Source organism: Aulonocara sp. 'chitande type north' Nkhata Bay, linkage group LG19 (genome assembly GCF_057382095.1).
Source record: "Aulonocara sp. 'chitande type north' Nkhata Bay isolate Kocher_YH1m ecotype deep benthic linkage group LG19, A_spYH_male_GT1.1, whole genome shotgun sequence".
Lineage (NCBI taxonomy): Eukaryota > Metazoa > Chordata > Actinopteri > Cichliformes > Cichlidae > Aulonocara > Aulonocara sp. 'chitande type north' Nkhata Bay.
This window is the reverse complement of record NC_141362.1, coordinates 19,770,561-19,784,611: the sequence shown is the minus strand read 5'-3', so window position 1 is coordinate 19,784,611 and position 14,051 is coordinate 19,770,561. Positions and strand designations below refer to the sequence as shown.

General features: G+C 42.1%; 2 protein-coding genes across 8 annotated transcripts in view; one reads left to right on the top strand and one right to left on the bottom strand.

The window, feature by feature from the left end:
• The first annotated feature begins 173 nt into the window (after positions 1–173).
• Positions 174–8,711, top strand: exd2 (exonuclease 3'-5' domain containing 2). 4 transcript variants are annotated; one of them, XM_086273732.1, is made up of 10 exons: positions 174–301; positions 1,625–1,676; positions 1,820–2,245; positions 3,501–3,757; positions 3,863–3,989; positions 4,121–4,428; positions 4,582–4,688; positions 5,616–5,751; positions 5,988–6,356; positions 7,280–8,711. In XM_086273732.1, the coding sequence occupies exons 3-10, from the start codon at positions 1,859–1,861 to the stop codon at positions 7,494–7,496; spliced, it is 1,908 nt and encodes a 635-aa protein (XP_086129858.1). In that variant the 5' UTR covers positions 174–301; positions 1,625–1,676; positions 1,820–1,858; the 3' UTR covers positions 7,497–8,711. The 4 variants fall into 4 exon arrangements, with proteins under 4 accessions (XP_086129858.1, XP_086129856.1, XP_086129857.1 ...); XM_086273730.1 differs by having other exon boundaries at positions 1,820–2,260; XM_086273731.1 differs by lacking the exon at positions 174–301 and adding an exon at positions 315–510 and having other exon boundaries at positions 1,820–2,260.
• The window catches only part of LOC147306858 (BRD4-interacting chromatin-remodeling complex-associated protein), a 23,870-nt gene continuing 17,425 nt past the window's right edge, over positions 7,607–14,051 (bottom strand). For all 4 annotated transcript variants that reach the window (XM_086273722.1, XM_086273719.1, XM_086273721.1 and 1 more), the window contains 4 exons: positions 13,894–14,042; positions 13,655–13,749; positions 13,394–13,496; positions 7,607–12,744 (listed from right to left, as the gene is read on the bottom strand). In XM_086273722.1, coding sequence (XP_086129848.1) covers positions 12,050–12,744; positions 13,394–13,496; positions 13,655–13,749; positions 13,894–14,042 — 1,042 coding nt within the window. In that variant the 3' untranslated portion in view covers positions 7,607–12,049. The remainder of the gene's footprint in view (positions 12,745–13,393; positions 13,497–13,654; positions 13,750–13,893; positions 14,043–14,051) is intronic.

The following is a 14,051-nucleotide window of genomic DNA, read 5'->3' as shown; positions in this document are numbered from 1 at the left end:
TAGTTGTTTTTTTGACAAAACATACTCTTTTAGCAATTAGTTGCCACTGTACCAATGTAATATTAAATATTAATTACAGAAATGTGTGAAAGCTGTTGGCAATCACCTTACAAGTGCTCGCACCCAATCAGCACTGCCAGAGAGCTAAAATTCTATGGGCTCCACTGGTCTGTTATTGGTCCATCCCCCCAACAGGTGGCGCTGCAGCTTCATATAAATGCACTCTGGAAGAGATGGACGAGCACAGCAAACAAGTGTACATGTGAGATAAAGTGGCGTTGTGTTGTTCGAAAGTGTAAAGGTAAGCTGCAGAATACGTGGGATGATATGTACGGTGCTACTTTGCGCTTAAAAATTAGCGTCCAGGTTGCATTAAAGGACGTATTGGGGCTGAAGAGCTCACAAGCTAACCGGTTAGCTCCAGCAGCTAACCAAGCTAACGTTGATTAAACTTTGCTTTGACTAAACTGGAGGACAGTAAACGGGATTAGAGGCAGAACGCAATTCGCGGTACGCCTTGCATTTAAAAGTGATAGACATTTGAAGAACTGAATTTATCGATGTTTATTTCAGCTGAAGCTACGTCGCAGAGGGAAGCTAGCAAAAGTTGTGTTAACAAACGGTATAGTAACAGCTGGCTGCTTACCTGATCGAGAGGTGTTTGCTCTTTGTAACAACTAACAATAGCTGTTTTTTGCTTTGCAGTGATCTTATAACTCTAGCCTATCCTTACAAACCAGTGTCAGCTAAGTTGACCGATGTTACGCTAAATTCGCCCTTGTTTTGTCCCCCAATTTCCCCAATAATCCTAATCCTGTTTTAGGACCCGAAAGGACACGTGCAAATATATAATGGCAGGATTGCCATCAAGAGCTGCAGCTACTAACTATACATGAGTCACGCTTCATTTCTTTTTATTTTGTAGGAAAATGGGAGCAAATGTTTACTGTAACATGTATTGCTTGGAAGACGCCATCTGGTCTGACCACCTTTATTCTTAAGTAAATTCGGAACTCTCTTAGTCAGGCTTTGTTGTCATTTCTGTAAATATTCTTCAGACACAGTTTTGTTCTTGAAGGACATTCAAAGCTCGTATTTGGATTTTGGCTGCGTGGTGTTCAAGTCTGTCAAGATAATCCCACACTGCTTCAATGTTAAGGACAAAACATGACTACTAGTTTTCCATTGTTTTGTTTTTGTTTGTTTTTCTAACCGCGTATGTTTTTATTGCACTGTCAGTGTGTTTCAGATGATTGTCATATTGAAAAATGAAGCCGTTGCTAAAAAGATCCTTTTTAGATGGCATTGAATGGTAGATCAAAATCTTTTGAAAATGAGTAAATTGCAGCTAATGTCTAAATTAAAACTTTGTATTACCTTAAAGATTGGACAACATATGGCTCAAGAGCACTTAAAATTTACTGCAAAGTCTGGCTTCTTGGAATAAAAAAATAACCAAACATGATTAACTTGGCCATTGATTTTCTGGATTTTGCATGTTGATGGGCAGAGATTGATGGTGTGAGGATTATCTGTCTGCTTTAAGACAGTAAAAACCTAGACATAGATCTGTTTATGAAGGGTATTTATAAAATAACCTGTCTTTGCTGGTTTTGTTCCAAAGATGCGCGTTGTCTGTCTAAATTGCAACAGCTGGGTTCACTGATGCAGGAAAGGTAGGTCATCTCCTTTGTTTTTGGTGGTGTTGTTTTTGTTTTTTTTTTGTTTGTTTGTTTTTTCCCAATTTATTTTAACAGACAAGCTGAATAAAACTTGCAGATCGTCTCACTCACTGCTTCTACTGTGTTTTTGGCTCTAGGTTTGAACTTCAGACTGATTAGGATCATTACAAGTCAGCATGTCTCATCGAGGACCTTTAACCGCTGTCGTAACGGCAGTACTAGGGGCAACCTTGGGAGGGCTGCTCATATGGCGGGTGTATCGAACAAAAAGGAAAAGGTTACCTTCCATCCAGAAGGTCGCAGAGTCCTTGCACAATCTTGAGGAAAAGTCCACAGAGGTCACAGCTGTGGAGTGTACATGCATACAGCCGCCACATGTTGTGAAGGATGAATTTCAGACTGTACAGTGCCAGACCACACTTCCTGCCCGGATCCTGTCTTCTGATCACCTGCTGGGAATCAAACCAGTGATTGTGACCTCTGAAGAAGAGTGGCAGCAGTTGTGGCCAATAATGCAAAAAGAACTGTCAGTCTTCCCTGTGCTGGGATTTGACTGTGAATGGGTAAAGACCTCCGCCGTAAGAAATACCTTTTGCATGTTTTTCCATTTTTTTTTATTTATTTTTTTTAAAAAAGGAGAAAAATCCACCTAAATGTAGAAGAATAATTGGCCATGGGGTTCAGGGTTCAGGTTGTGAGGAATTCCTACTTTTTCCCTAAAAGCTGACAACAAGATAAGATAACTCTGTCATTGCACAGTCATACATAATACAATGACATTGGAAAACTGCCCTACGTTGGCACTACATATAACACGATACGACACATCACAACGCAACACAACACAGTATATTAACTTAGTAATAAAAAAGTGTATTAGTATTGCACACTGTTATTATTGCACATTAGACATGAGTCTATTTGTTCGGGTCCTCAGCAGCCTGAACCTCCTGCCAGACGGCAGCAGCTTAAACACCCGGTGTCCTGGGTGTGTGCAGTCCCGTAGGATGCTGCGTCCCCTCTTAAGACAGCGAGTGCTGTACAGGTCCTTCAGGGAGGGAAGAGGATTTTTTTTATTTATTTTTTGGGCCATATTGATGACCCTCTGGAGTGCCTTTCTATGTGCTGTGGTGCAGCTGGAGAACCACACACCGATGCAATATGTCAGCACACTTTCAATGGAGCAGTGGTAGAAGACTCCTTCAGGTCCATTTTTCTGAGGATTCTCAGAAAGTGGAGACGCTGTTGGGCCTTCTTTAAAACCGCAGGGATGTAGAGCTCCATTGGAGGTCTGTGTCTGTGCACAAGCCTTTTAGGATGTTGCTGTAGGCTTTATCCAGTGTGTTGTTTTTTTTCTCCCCTCGTTGCACATTTAATATGTTGTTCAAATCTGGGGAATACTGACTAAATCAGCATGGTTGAAGTCCCCAGCTATAATGTGCACTGCATTTGGATGGGAATTCTGATTGCTCCTCCATGGCCGAGTTAGCATTAGCATCGGGTGGTACATACACGGCCGTTACCATGACAACAGTAAACTCGCGAGGTATGTAGACGGGTCTGCACTTCAGTCAAATATTCCAAATCTGGGGGACAACGGCTGTGTACAGTTTTTGTTTTTGCACCAGCTGTCATTGGTGTAGATGCATAAATCCCCTCCTTTGTTCTTGCCAACAACCAAACACCTTGAGCTTTACAAAACATTAATGACATTACACAATTGTGGTGGATTTCTTCCCTTTTAAGCATCATCCATTATCATCACCTCACACAACTGTCTCTGTGTTTTCTGACCCAGCTGCTGTTGTTTGGATACAGGTGTCTGCTAAAGGCAAAGCCGCTGTGGTCTCCTTGCTACAGATGGCCTCGTACTCGGGTCTGTGCATCCTGGTGAGGCTGTTACCGTTTCGCAGCAGTCAGCAGCCTTTCCCGCACACATTAATGGAAGTTCTCAGAAACCCACACATTCTTAAAGTGGGAGTTGGTTGCTACGAAGATGGCAAGCGACTGACACGTGACTACGGTTTGTCGCTGACGTGTACGGTTGACCTGCGTCACCTTGCCTTGCGACAAAAGTAAAAAATAATTCTGCTCTTGCTTATAATCGAAACTATTTGTGTCAATTGCAAATACACACTTTTTCTTTTTTTTTCTTTTTTCTTTTCCCTTCTCCCTTTTAGGCAAACTTCAGTAAGTAACGGACTCAGTTTGAAGTCACTGGCAGCAGATGTGTTGAAAATCTCTCTAGACAAATCTCCAGAGGTGCGTTGCAGTGATTGGGAAGCAGATCAGTTGACAAAGGAGCAGGTGGGGATCTTACTGTATTGTAAATACTATACTTGTACAGACAAGACGCTGGTTTCTTCTGCCATGCCAAACTAATCGAACAAAAACATGTATTGTCAAAATAATTTTCTTTACCCCTTCGCTCGCTCCAGATGACTTATGCTGCTAGAGATGCCCAGGTTTCCATTGCTCTCTTCCTCCATCTCCTTGGCCTTCAGTCTGAAGCCAGTCCCGCCTCTTCCAGTGGGAGCTCTTACTCTGAGCTGGCCTCCCGCTGCCAGGGTCTGGTCGATGTGCCGTTCAAGGGCCAAGGAGATGGAGATGACAGGGCAGGTGATGGAGACAGGAAGAGGAGGGCCAGGTCGTTAGGCTATGAAAACCCAGAGTCTGGAGATCAGCAAGTCTCAGACCCTCGAAAGAATCACAAGAGGAAATCGCTGGGTGCCGGGTATTCCGCCAGGTGAGTGTTATTAATGACAAAGAAGCTCATTCTTGGATGAGGATGAGCAGTTGTTTGTTTTCCGCTGTTACTGTACAGTGAGTTTGGGGCATCGTTTGCACAGGAAAATATGAATGTAAACTGCTTTATACTGTGTCTCTCTGCCTGTTCCAGGAAATCTCCCCTCTATGATAACTGTTTCCTCCATGCACCAGATGGCCAACCCCTATGTACCTGTGACAAGAAAAAAGCCAAATGGTACCTTGATAAAGGAATAGGAGGTATGCTGGATAAAACCCTCTTTATTGCCTTTCAGCTGTCCTAAGTACAACCTAAATGTTTTTCCCTTTCATGTCGAGTCTCACTCCTTCCAGCAGCTGCACAGATCTCTCTTTATTTTCTTGGCTCTCAGTGACTCGCTTTAAACAGCCAGACTTGACGTGTGTTGCTGCACCTGCAACAGCTCCTTAGAATATCCTGTTTTACTTTCCTGTCTTTCTAATTTCATTTTTTAAATTATTGTTGCTTTACATTTAGTTGGTTATTTATTGGTTCTGATGCTTATTCTAAGTATGAATGTTTGCAATTAGATGCTTAAATATTAATCAGGTTGCTGTAGACCACATCCTAGGGTTTCTGAGGTGTTTAGATTTACCCAGTAAGTTCTCGTGTTATACCTGGTGCACAGTGTCACGCTTGTCGGCAGCATTTCAAATAGGATTTGACTATGAAAAACTCTTAAATGAATATACACTATTTGTGATTTTGTTTTTTGTATATACTAAAGGACTTGCTATGAGAAGGCAATGGTCAGGAGCATCCTTCCTTACAAAAAGCATGCTCTTAGTCATTACTTCACAGCAACATGAAGCCTGCTTTGATTTCAAACGTGCAATCCAGGGCATAGGTCAAGGGTCTTTTGTTTGTTTGTTTTTTTTTTCTTTGAAAGTGATAACTCAAAGAGGAAGTCAACGACGTGTGTTTACTGGAAGGCTCTGGAGTAGCACTAGTGGCCACCAGTATAAAGTGTATAGATTTGTGCATTTTAAAAAAGTGTATTAGTATTAATAGTGTGAACTATACAATGTGTGTGTTTTTTGTTTTGTTGCTTTTTCTTCTCAAACTCTGTAAATACTGTCATGCATTTGCATCCCTGTGAGGTTCAAAGAATAGCCTGAAAACCCGATGCTGTTCTGTTTGTGATGCAGTGCTCGAGAGTGAAGAGCCTTTTATTGTGAGGCTGCTGTTTGAGCCGTCGGGACGTCCTGACTCGCAGCAGGATTACTACCTGACTGCCAAGGAGAATCTCTGTGTGGTCTGTGGAAAAGCAGATTCTTACATCAGGTTTGACACACTTATTCGCTTTGAAGTTGATTTATATTGAAGGTTTACTTAGAACTTGTTCTGCTTGTCTGATCTCAAGCACAGAACCAATAAAACAAACAAATTTGCTTGACAAATGGCAGTTTGTTCTGAACTTCAGAAGATCATTTGTGTTGTTTAAGTATAAATGTCTTATTTTGTGGTGCCACCAAATCACTGCAGACGTGATTAACATGCATCTTTGTTTGATCCTTAAGGAAAAATATTGTGCCGCATGAGTACAGACGGCATTTTCCCACAGAGATGAAGGACCACAACTCCCATGACATCCTGCTGCTGTGCACCAGCTGCCACGCTGCCTCCAATGTACACGACAGCTTCCTGAAACAGCAGCTGGCTGAAGAGTTTTCTGCCCCTCAGGGCTGCGAGGAGGGAGTTCGGATCTTTGAGGACTCTGATCGACGGAAAGTACGCTCGGCGGCTCGGGCTCTGCTCACTGCCGGGGAAGGACTCCCCAAACAACGGCGAGAGGAGCTGCAGGCTTTAATCAAGAGTTTCCTGAATTTGAATGACGAAGAGGGGGCGACGGAGGAAGCGCTGCAGCAAGCGGCCAATTTGGAGACTAAGTGAGTTTAAACTGATACGTGATCACACGTCAGTTATGGTTGTCTTAATGATACCTTAAATTATTTTAATACTTTAGCGTTTAGGTTTTAAGTAAATCTGAGCACTGCTGATGTAACCAAGCAGTGACTGCAAAAAAACCATGAGCTACATCTCAGACTCTACAGAGTTGGCATGTTGAATGTTAAAGCTGTGACAGGACAATTAAAAAAGAACAAGTATGGCTTATTTGGAAGGACAGTCGGGAGCAAGTCTCTTCTCACTAACAAAAACGTGGCCGCATGGTTTGGGTTTGCAAAGTTGCATCTGAAAAAGCTACAAGACAAAGAGTGTGCTTTGAATAGATGAGACTAAAGTGGGAGATGTTTGTCCATAATCGATGGACAATATCAACACAAATACCTTGTACAAACTATGAAGCGCAGTCGTGGAGGGGTGATGATTTGGGCTTGTTTTGCAGACCCAACACCTGAGGATTTTACAGTCGCTGAGTCAACCATGAACTTCTCTGTATACCAAATAACATCAGATGTGAGGCCATCTGTCCAATAACTAAAGCTAGGCTGAAACGGTGTCATGCAACAGGACAACAAGCCCAGAGATTTTTAAGTGGTCAAATAACAGAAAAATGCACAGATGTAAGACGAATAAGGAATTTATTTATACTTTTTGTGAACCACTTGTGCAAAGATGTGTACTTGCCAATCACAGGCACAGTGAAACATAAGTGTACAGTCACATTTAACTTCACTTAGTTCCCAGTTTAAATATGCTAAGAAGCATTCATAATTTAACAGCCCACTCAGTGAACCAAATTATTGGTTGAGTCCTAATCATCACTGTACGTTTAAACAGCTGCATGTAGTGTATCATGATCATTTTTGCTAGTATGCGCTCTCTCTGACCGCTCCTCTCTCCTCTGAAGGATTTTAAACGAGGCGTACGTGCCTCACGGTCTGAAGGTGGTGCAAGCGCACGCTGAGCAAGGCCTGCGGGGACTGATGGTCCTGGAGCGTCGCTGGAGGTTGCATTTCCTCACCACCATGCAGCCTCGCCACCTCCCTCCTCTGTGGTCCATCGATCACAATCACAGCAAGTTACTTCGCAAATACGGAGAGGACCTGCCCATTAAACTCAACTGACTTTCCATCTCCAAGAAGGGCACGACTGACCTCGCACCTGGATAGGAAACCTGGATTTTACTCTTTTACTTTGAAACTCAACAGCCACTCCATCAGTTTCTCCAACCTGCTTTTGCTTTTTTTTTTGCTTTTTTTTTTTTTTTTAGTGAGCACGTGAACGCACTAATTGAGCAGCAGGGATGGAAATGTTATAGTATGTGGCTGCTGTCAGGACCCCACTGGGCAAAGAACATTGATGCCAAATTCCAGTAAGAGTAACTGACCCTACCTGTGGAGAGAAATCTAGGTAAAACACTAACCTTACAATGTCGTGGACACGTTGTTCGCATGTGGACTTTTTTTATTTAAACAAAACAAAAACAAAAAACCAAACAATCATAAATCTTGAACAGATTTTTAGAAAAGGCTGCTGCCTGCTACTTTATTCTTGACCTCCAGCTCCACCCCCTGTGGGTCAGCAGCTTATTATGAATGATTTGCTTTGCAGAGAGATGGTTGTTTTTATAGGACCTTAAATTATTTGGCTCTCCGTCCAGTTTAAGTTTTCATTCTGTTGTCTGGTTTAGGTCAATAGATGATAACTGAATTTCCCTGGGAATGCCATGAAGATAAAATCCATCTTTGCTCAATTTCCTTTTTTTCAAAGATGAGTTAGTCAAGGTGTTTCTGGGCTTGAATGTATTGCGTCTGTGGTTTTGTACACTTATCGCAGCAGGGGAGACAAAATGTAAGTACAGTTGGCGGCTTTCACTTGGTCATTTATTTAAACTCCTGCTTATGTCGTGGTGCCAATTCTCCGGACGGCTGGGACCTCTCCATGGCGTGTGTGAACGTGCCTCTTAACCCCTAAACCTAACTGGAGACTGTGTCGGGACATGAGCTCGTTTCAGTTTAACAGCGACGTCGTTTCACAGATTCCAAACTGCACAGTAAAGAAAAGCTGCCAACTTGGACGTGATGAAGATAAATTACAAGATTTAACCCTCTGCAAAGCTTTAGAGTATAAGAAATTTACCTTATGGAAGCAGCTGCATTATATTTATTCATGTTTTCCTGTGAATGATACAGTAAATAAGTGATGTTTATTAATCTTATGAGTTATTGAACACACCTATACCCTCCATCCACTCCCCACCCCCCCGAAACAAGACACAGCCACATTCATTTGTTTATTTCTTACAAAATCACAGTTTAATAAATAGTCTGTAAAAATGAGTACAAAAGTGGTTTTCTTAACATTTCATATATGAATCACTCGTGACTTTCAGGTCAAAGGAGTCTTTAAGTGGATTTTCTTTTTCTACAATCTAGTTTTGCTGAATTAAGGCCTCTTGATTTTGGCATCAGAAACAATCTGTCAGTCAAATGTTTTGTATCTGAAGTTGAATTAGTTATGAGCTCCCCTGGTTTCACAGTTCAGTCAGGAAAATTAAATAAAACACATTTACAAATAAATAAAATGGCTCAACATGCAGAATCCCTTTATCCTAAGACGCTGACAAACTAAGCATATTTCTAAAGGTCAGTGTTTGACACTGCAACAATAACAATGGCACATGATGCTGCTTCATCCAAGGGGTTTCCATCAAAGTTGACTTTTCATTTCTTGGGTGCCCTTGATTTATTAACATGGACTGACTTTGGGGAATTATTTCCTTTCTTTTTTTTTTCTTGAAGTAAATTTTGGTGGAATTACCCTTTGAAGAAGTCTAGCGGTGATAAAGAGTGCAATCCTGTGTTATGAAAAACACTCTGACATCTTTACTGCATTACAGTGAAAACCTCTGAGGGTGGAAACACACCTGAAGATTCAGTTTAAGTTATTAGAAAGCCTTTGCTTTTAATTGGGGGGTATTCTATTTAATGAATTTTGGGAACTACTTTGAAAGGTGACCGCTAACTTGGCTTTAGCAGCACTGGTAGGCATTTACCTTTGGACATAACCAGGCTAGCTGTTTCTGCTATGGACAGGCCTCATGCTAGGTTAGCATACATAGACTGTATATAAAAGAAGGCTGTAGTTTCAGGCTCACTGCAGAAGCACCTTAAACCTGCATTTTCATTTTTTTTTTCAGTGGCCTGCAGGGGGCGACTCTTGTGCTTGTGAAAAAGGTCTGCTTGTACAGAAGTCAATTGGAAAAGTGTAGAAGCTTCTTTCTGCCACTGAAAATTTGAGGTTATCCTACCTTCAGTGTCAAAAGACATTTGAGGCAATAATCTGAAATTTTGACTTTTTTTTTTTTCTCCCCTTGACTTAGAAAATGGTCCTCAGCCTCCTTGATTTCTGCCTCCAGTAAACACTTTCCTGATGAATTTATGGGCTTAACTTTAGGTAATCATCCCAATTAGCAATCATAGGGTGCCAAATCAGTCCCTATCTTATATTTCACAGTGAGATCTGTCCCATGTTGTGGTACCTGGGTTAAAAATAACAAAACAAAAACACTGAGCTAGAGGCTTAAGAAAATAAGGCTTCACAAACAGTGCATGTGTCAAATTGCCCATGTCCGTCCTTTATATACAGTCTATGTTGGCAAGCATATACATGGTTTCACTTCTAACCTTTTGCAGGAAACTTTAAAAGTTTAGAGTCCTTAGTGAATCCTCTTGTGTGTGTCCACTTGTAATCCCGCAGAGTTTCAACACTAAATTACTGCATATTTAACTCCTTTTGTTCACTGCGACAAAAGACAATTTTTTTTACAGATATAAAAAAAAAAAAAAAAAAAAACAAACAATACATTTCAAGAAATGAGTTTCAGATTTAGCCCCAAATCTCTGGATTTTTTTTTTTTTTTTTTTTTCTTTGAAGGGACAAGTTATTTTCACTTTCAGAACACCAGATGTTATTCAAAAGTATTCAAAAACACCACATTAATAAGCTTTTTCTCCAATTCAGGTACACTGAAATTAAAATAAGGCATTTTCTCAACAATTCCAATTTGCAAGTCAAACCTTGATCCCTTACGGGTTTGCAAAAGCAAAATTTTAAAACAAATTTTCAGGTAATATCACAAAAGGAGACTATTTGCCGCTTGTACGTTTCGACCTTCTAGGCAAAAATCCACAAGGAACATCTTGCACGCGTTTCACAAGGGAGAGAGTCGTACAGCTGTTACAAATGACCCCAAAATGACCAGAATTCACACCTTCACACAGACCAATAAGATTGTCACATTAACATAAGATGTCGCAAAAATCATATATTGCTCCACAACGGCTGCGGTAAAATAAAGCTCCAGCTTTAGGACAGCGGGCTAGAAACAAAGAACTCTAAAGAGATGAGAAGCGGATGGTTCCTCTAGTTTTTGGTCAAAGGCTGTTTGACGATGCAGAGAGGCTCAATATCTGTACAGTTTGTCTGTTTTGGTGGGGTTTTTTCCCCCTAAAATGGACATTTTCATGGTCACGTTTGCAGTTAAGTACCCTCAAAGCCCTTAAAACATGTTAGAAACACAATTTCTAAACTACACGGGCTTTGATAATGGCATAAGCATCTTAGTCAATGATAAATAATCTTCGTTCTCATCCAATGACACCGATAAGCAAAACAGGCAAAGATCTGTCATCTCCTCCTCTTCACTGCACCACCACTGCTCCCAACAACCCCAACTTATTATTGCTTGCATGTTAATACATACAGTATGGGAAACCATTATCGTTTCTGAAAACGCACAGAAAACTAGAGATTTTTCACAGTTAAGACTCTAGCACAAGTGACAGCAAGGGTCCAAAAAAATGAAAAATAAGAAAGCATGACTGCCTAATATGTATTTTAACCTCCCTCGGGTTATTTCTGCTATAACAAGGACGCACTCCAGTTTGTGGGAAGAGACACAACACGGACGTTTGCTGGTGTATTCAGGATGTAGCACAAATTCTTTGGAGTTTCATTCATTAAGCCAAGATGATGGAGCCTGCGGGAATTGTATATATTTTTTTGTAGTTTTTTTTTTTTTGTACTGTCCCATAGCAGGATGCAATGTCTTCTCTCTCACTCTCACAAACACACACGCACTTATCTGATCCACGCAAACCAATCCAAAGGAAAACACGCACGCACATCTTCGCTGCGCAAAACACAATTGGCACAGATTATCAAAATAAATACCCTGGAAGCTTGGCACTATGCAAAAGAAAACTTCACATTTTCGAAAGAAATCTTATAAAAAACTATTGAATAATCTCAGTCTACTCCACGTTTTCGTTTGCCTCACTATTACTTATATACTATATGCTGATGAAGGTTACACCAGTGTCGTAAACCTCTGAATGACTCAACTACCACTGAAACAATATAGCTCCTATTCAAATAGATTTTTTTTTCCACAAACGTACATCAAAATGAAGTATCTAACATCTATCGGACTATAGATAGTGCTGTTGTCTGGTATGCATCTGCTTATAGTGCCTCTTAACTTTTTTCTCCTCGCTTTTTCTGTAAAATCTGAAACCCTTCTGGGAACAGGTAAGAAGTCTTGTACACCTTCCTTTGTTTTACTTCAACTTCGATGTTTTAGGATCTGTGTGGATGCCTGTCTATGCAGATTACCTCACAGGTGTCCCTCTAGGATGCTGGTGACAGCCTGGTCCAATGACGGGCCTGACGTGGCCCTTGTCGGGGCTGCAGAGGGGCCCTGCAGGCGCTGAAGCTCCAGTATGCTGTCGATGGCACTCTGTAGATGTTCACTGAGCATGTTGTCCTCTTGGAAAGGCGGAGGCGGCGGGCTGAACCGCTGCTCGGCCCGAGGGGACGCATCCACCCTGAAACATTTCAGTTTTGGAGCGCTGACGTCTCTGGGAGGCAACTCAAAGCGCACATCCTGCGGCTCTGGCATAGAAAGAGGATTTGGGACTTTTTTTACGGACGTGGGTGCTGTCTGTGAGACTTGCTCAGCAGTGTTACTGAGCGGAGCTCCGTTGGTCATCTCCTCGTCATGCTCAGGACGCTTGGGTTCTCTGTTGGGTGCCTGAGAGTGGCGTTCGTTCACAGTCCCGCCACCGTTGGTCAGCTGCCCCGTGTGGTCCCTTTTGAGTCCCGGGTCGTAGGCCGAGTTGTGGATCACCTTACGAGAGCCTGACTCCTGCTTGATGGTGAGTCTGAGAGCCCCCCGCGAGCTGGAGCGGTAGGTCTTCAGTCCCGGAGGCCTGTCGGACAGTCTGGTCCAGGCTGGGGGAGAAGAGGGGCTGCCAGAGGAGTGGGCATGAGGGGAAGACGCTGATGTAGCCAAAGCTGTCATAAAGGACTCTGGAAAAAGGAAAGTGGAGCTGATTGAACAATATTATCCAGTTTGTCTGGTTTAATTCTACATAGACATGCTGTGAAGATGAAGAATTTTCAGGCATAAAAGTCTAAAGGATCAGATCATAGAGAATAAAAAAATTATCCAAACAAATTTCTCTAATTATGCACAAAGCTGTGCTTTTAGTTGCCTATGCCTTCACCCCCAAAACATAACGTTTTAATCCAGCTATAGAACTGCCAGATTAAAATGCAGCAGTGCGCCTGAAGAGAGCACATGCAAACAGACATGAAACGAATAGTTTGATGTCTTAGTTTTCGTAACAGCTTTCAACAACCTCCTGCCCCTTTTCCAAATGTTTAATTAACATAACTGTTTTTCACCATCATGCTGAGTCTCTCTCAGCACACCCTGCTCCACATTTACACCATTTAATTACTTAACACCTGGGAGCTGCTCTGGAGCAAATATGCAGGTTAAAAGCAGTGCTAATAAGTTTGTTTCACTAATTCATTTTTTCCCTGCCGGTTCAGATTTACTTCAGCACTGGCATCTGCATTTTGGCAAACACCCACCCACACATAGCAAACCTCTTTTTAATAATAGTAACAATAATAGGCGGTGGTACTTCTTTAATCCTGCTGTGACACTGACCCGGGTCTCTGCGGGCTCGCCGTCTGTCCTCCGCTAGAGCGTATCGCTCGGCCTGGAGGAAGAGACGCTCCAGCATTACCATCTCTGCTGAGGGACTCTCCTGCTGTGGAGACAAGTTCAAATCCCCTTAAACACAGACCCAAACAGTACTGAGAAGATGATTATAGAGAATCAACATCTGAAACTAAGCAAACTGAGTCACTCAACATCCAGACATTGTTTTGGTTTTGAAGCAATACCGCCCCAGAGGAGGTGTCTCACCTGGGCTTCTCTAACTAATAGCTGCCTGTATTTGTTGACCATGTCCTTGGTGCGTTTCAGCAGGAAACCGGACACAGTGTCGAACTCCTGGTCCACTGTGAAGAGGAACATCATTAATAACTCATATGATAAAATAATTACATCCTATTGAGTTATAAAGTAGTTTGGCACTTGTTCTTCCAGATACATTTATGTGCAGGATATGGTTAGGTCAGTAATCAGTCAGCGATCAAGCTAACCTAAATTGAAGTCATCCTGAGTGGGCAGGTGACCAGCGCAGGTGTGGTATGGCAGCAGGTGTCTAACAGCGTCCTTCAGTGTGGAGAAGGCTGGGCCAGTGAGCGGAGCCTGCACTGCTCCATGGTCCAAACAAAGCTGCTGCTGGAACCTGAAGGGT

What these genes read in the sequence shown, in the direction of transcription:
- exd2 (XM_086273730.1), top strand. Translation starts at nt 1,859, where the DNA reads ATGTCTCATCGAGGACCTTTAACCGCTGTCGTAACGGCAGTACTAGGG. An exon ending in GGTGCCGGGTATTCCGCCAG is followed by an intron (nt 4,429 to 4,581) that starts GTGAGTGTTATT and finishes TGCCTGTTCCAG; the next exon opens with GAAATCTCCCCTCTATGATA. An exon ending in GCGGCCAATTTGGAGACTAA is followed by an intron (nt 6,357 to 7,279) that starts GTGAGTTTAAAC and finishes TCTCCTCTGAAG; the next exon opens with GATTTTAAACGAGGCGTACG.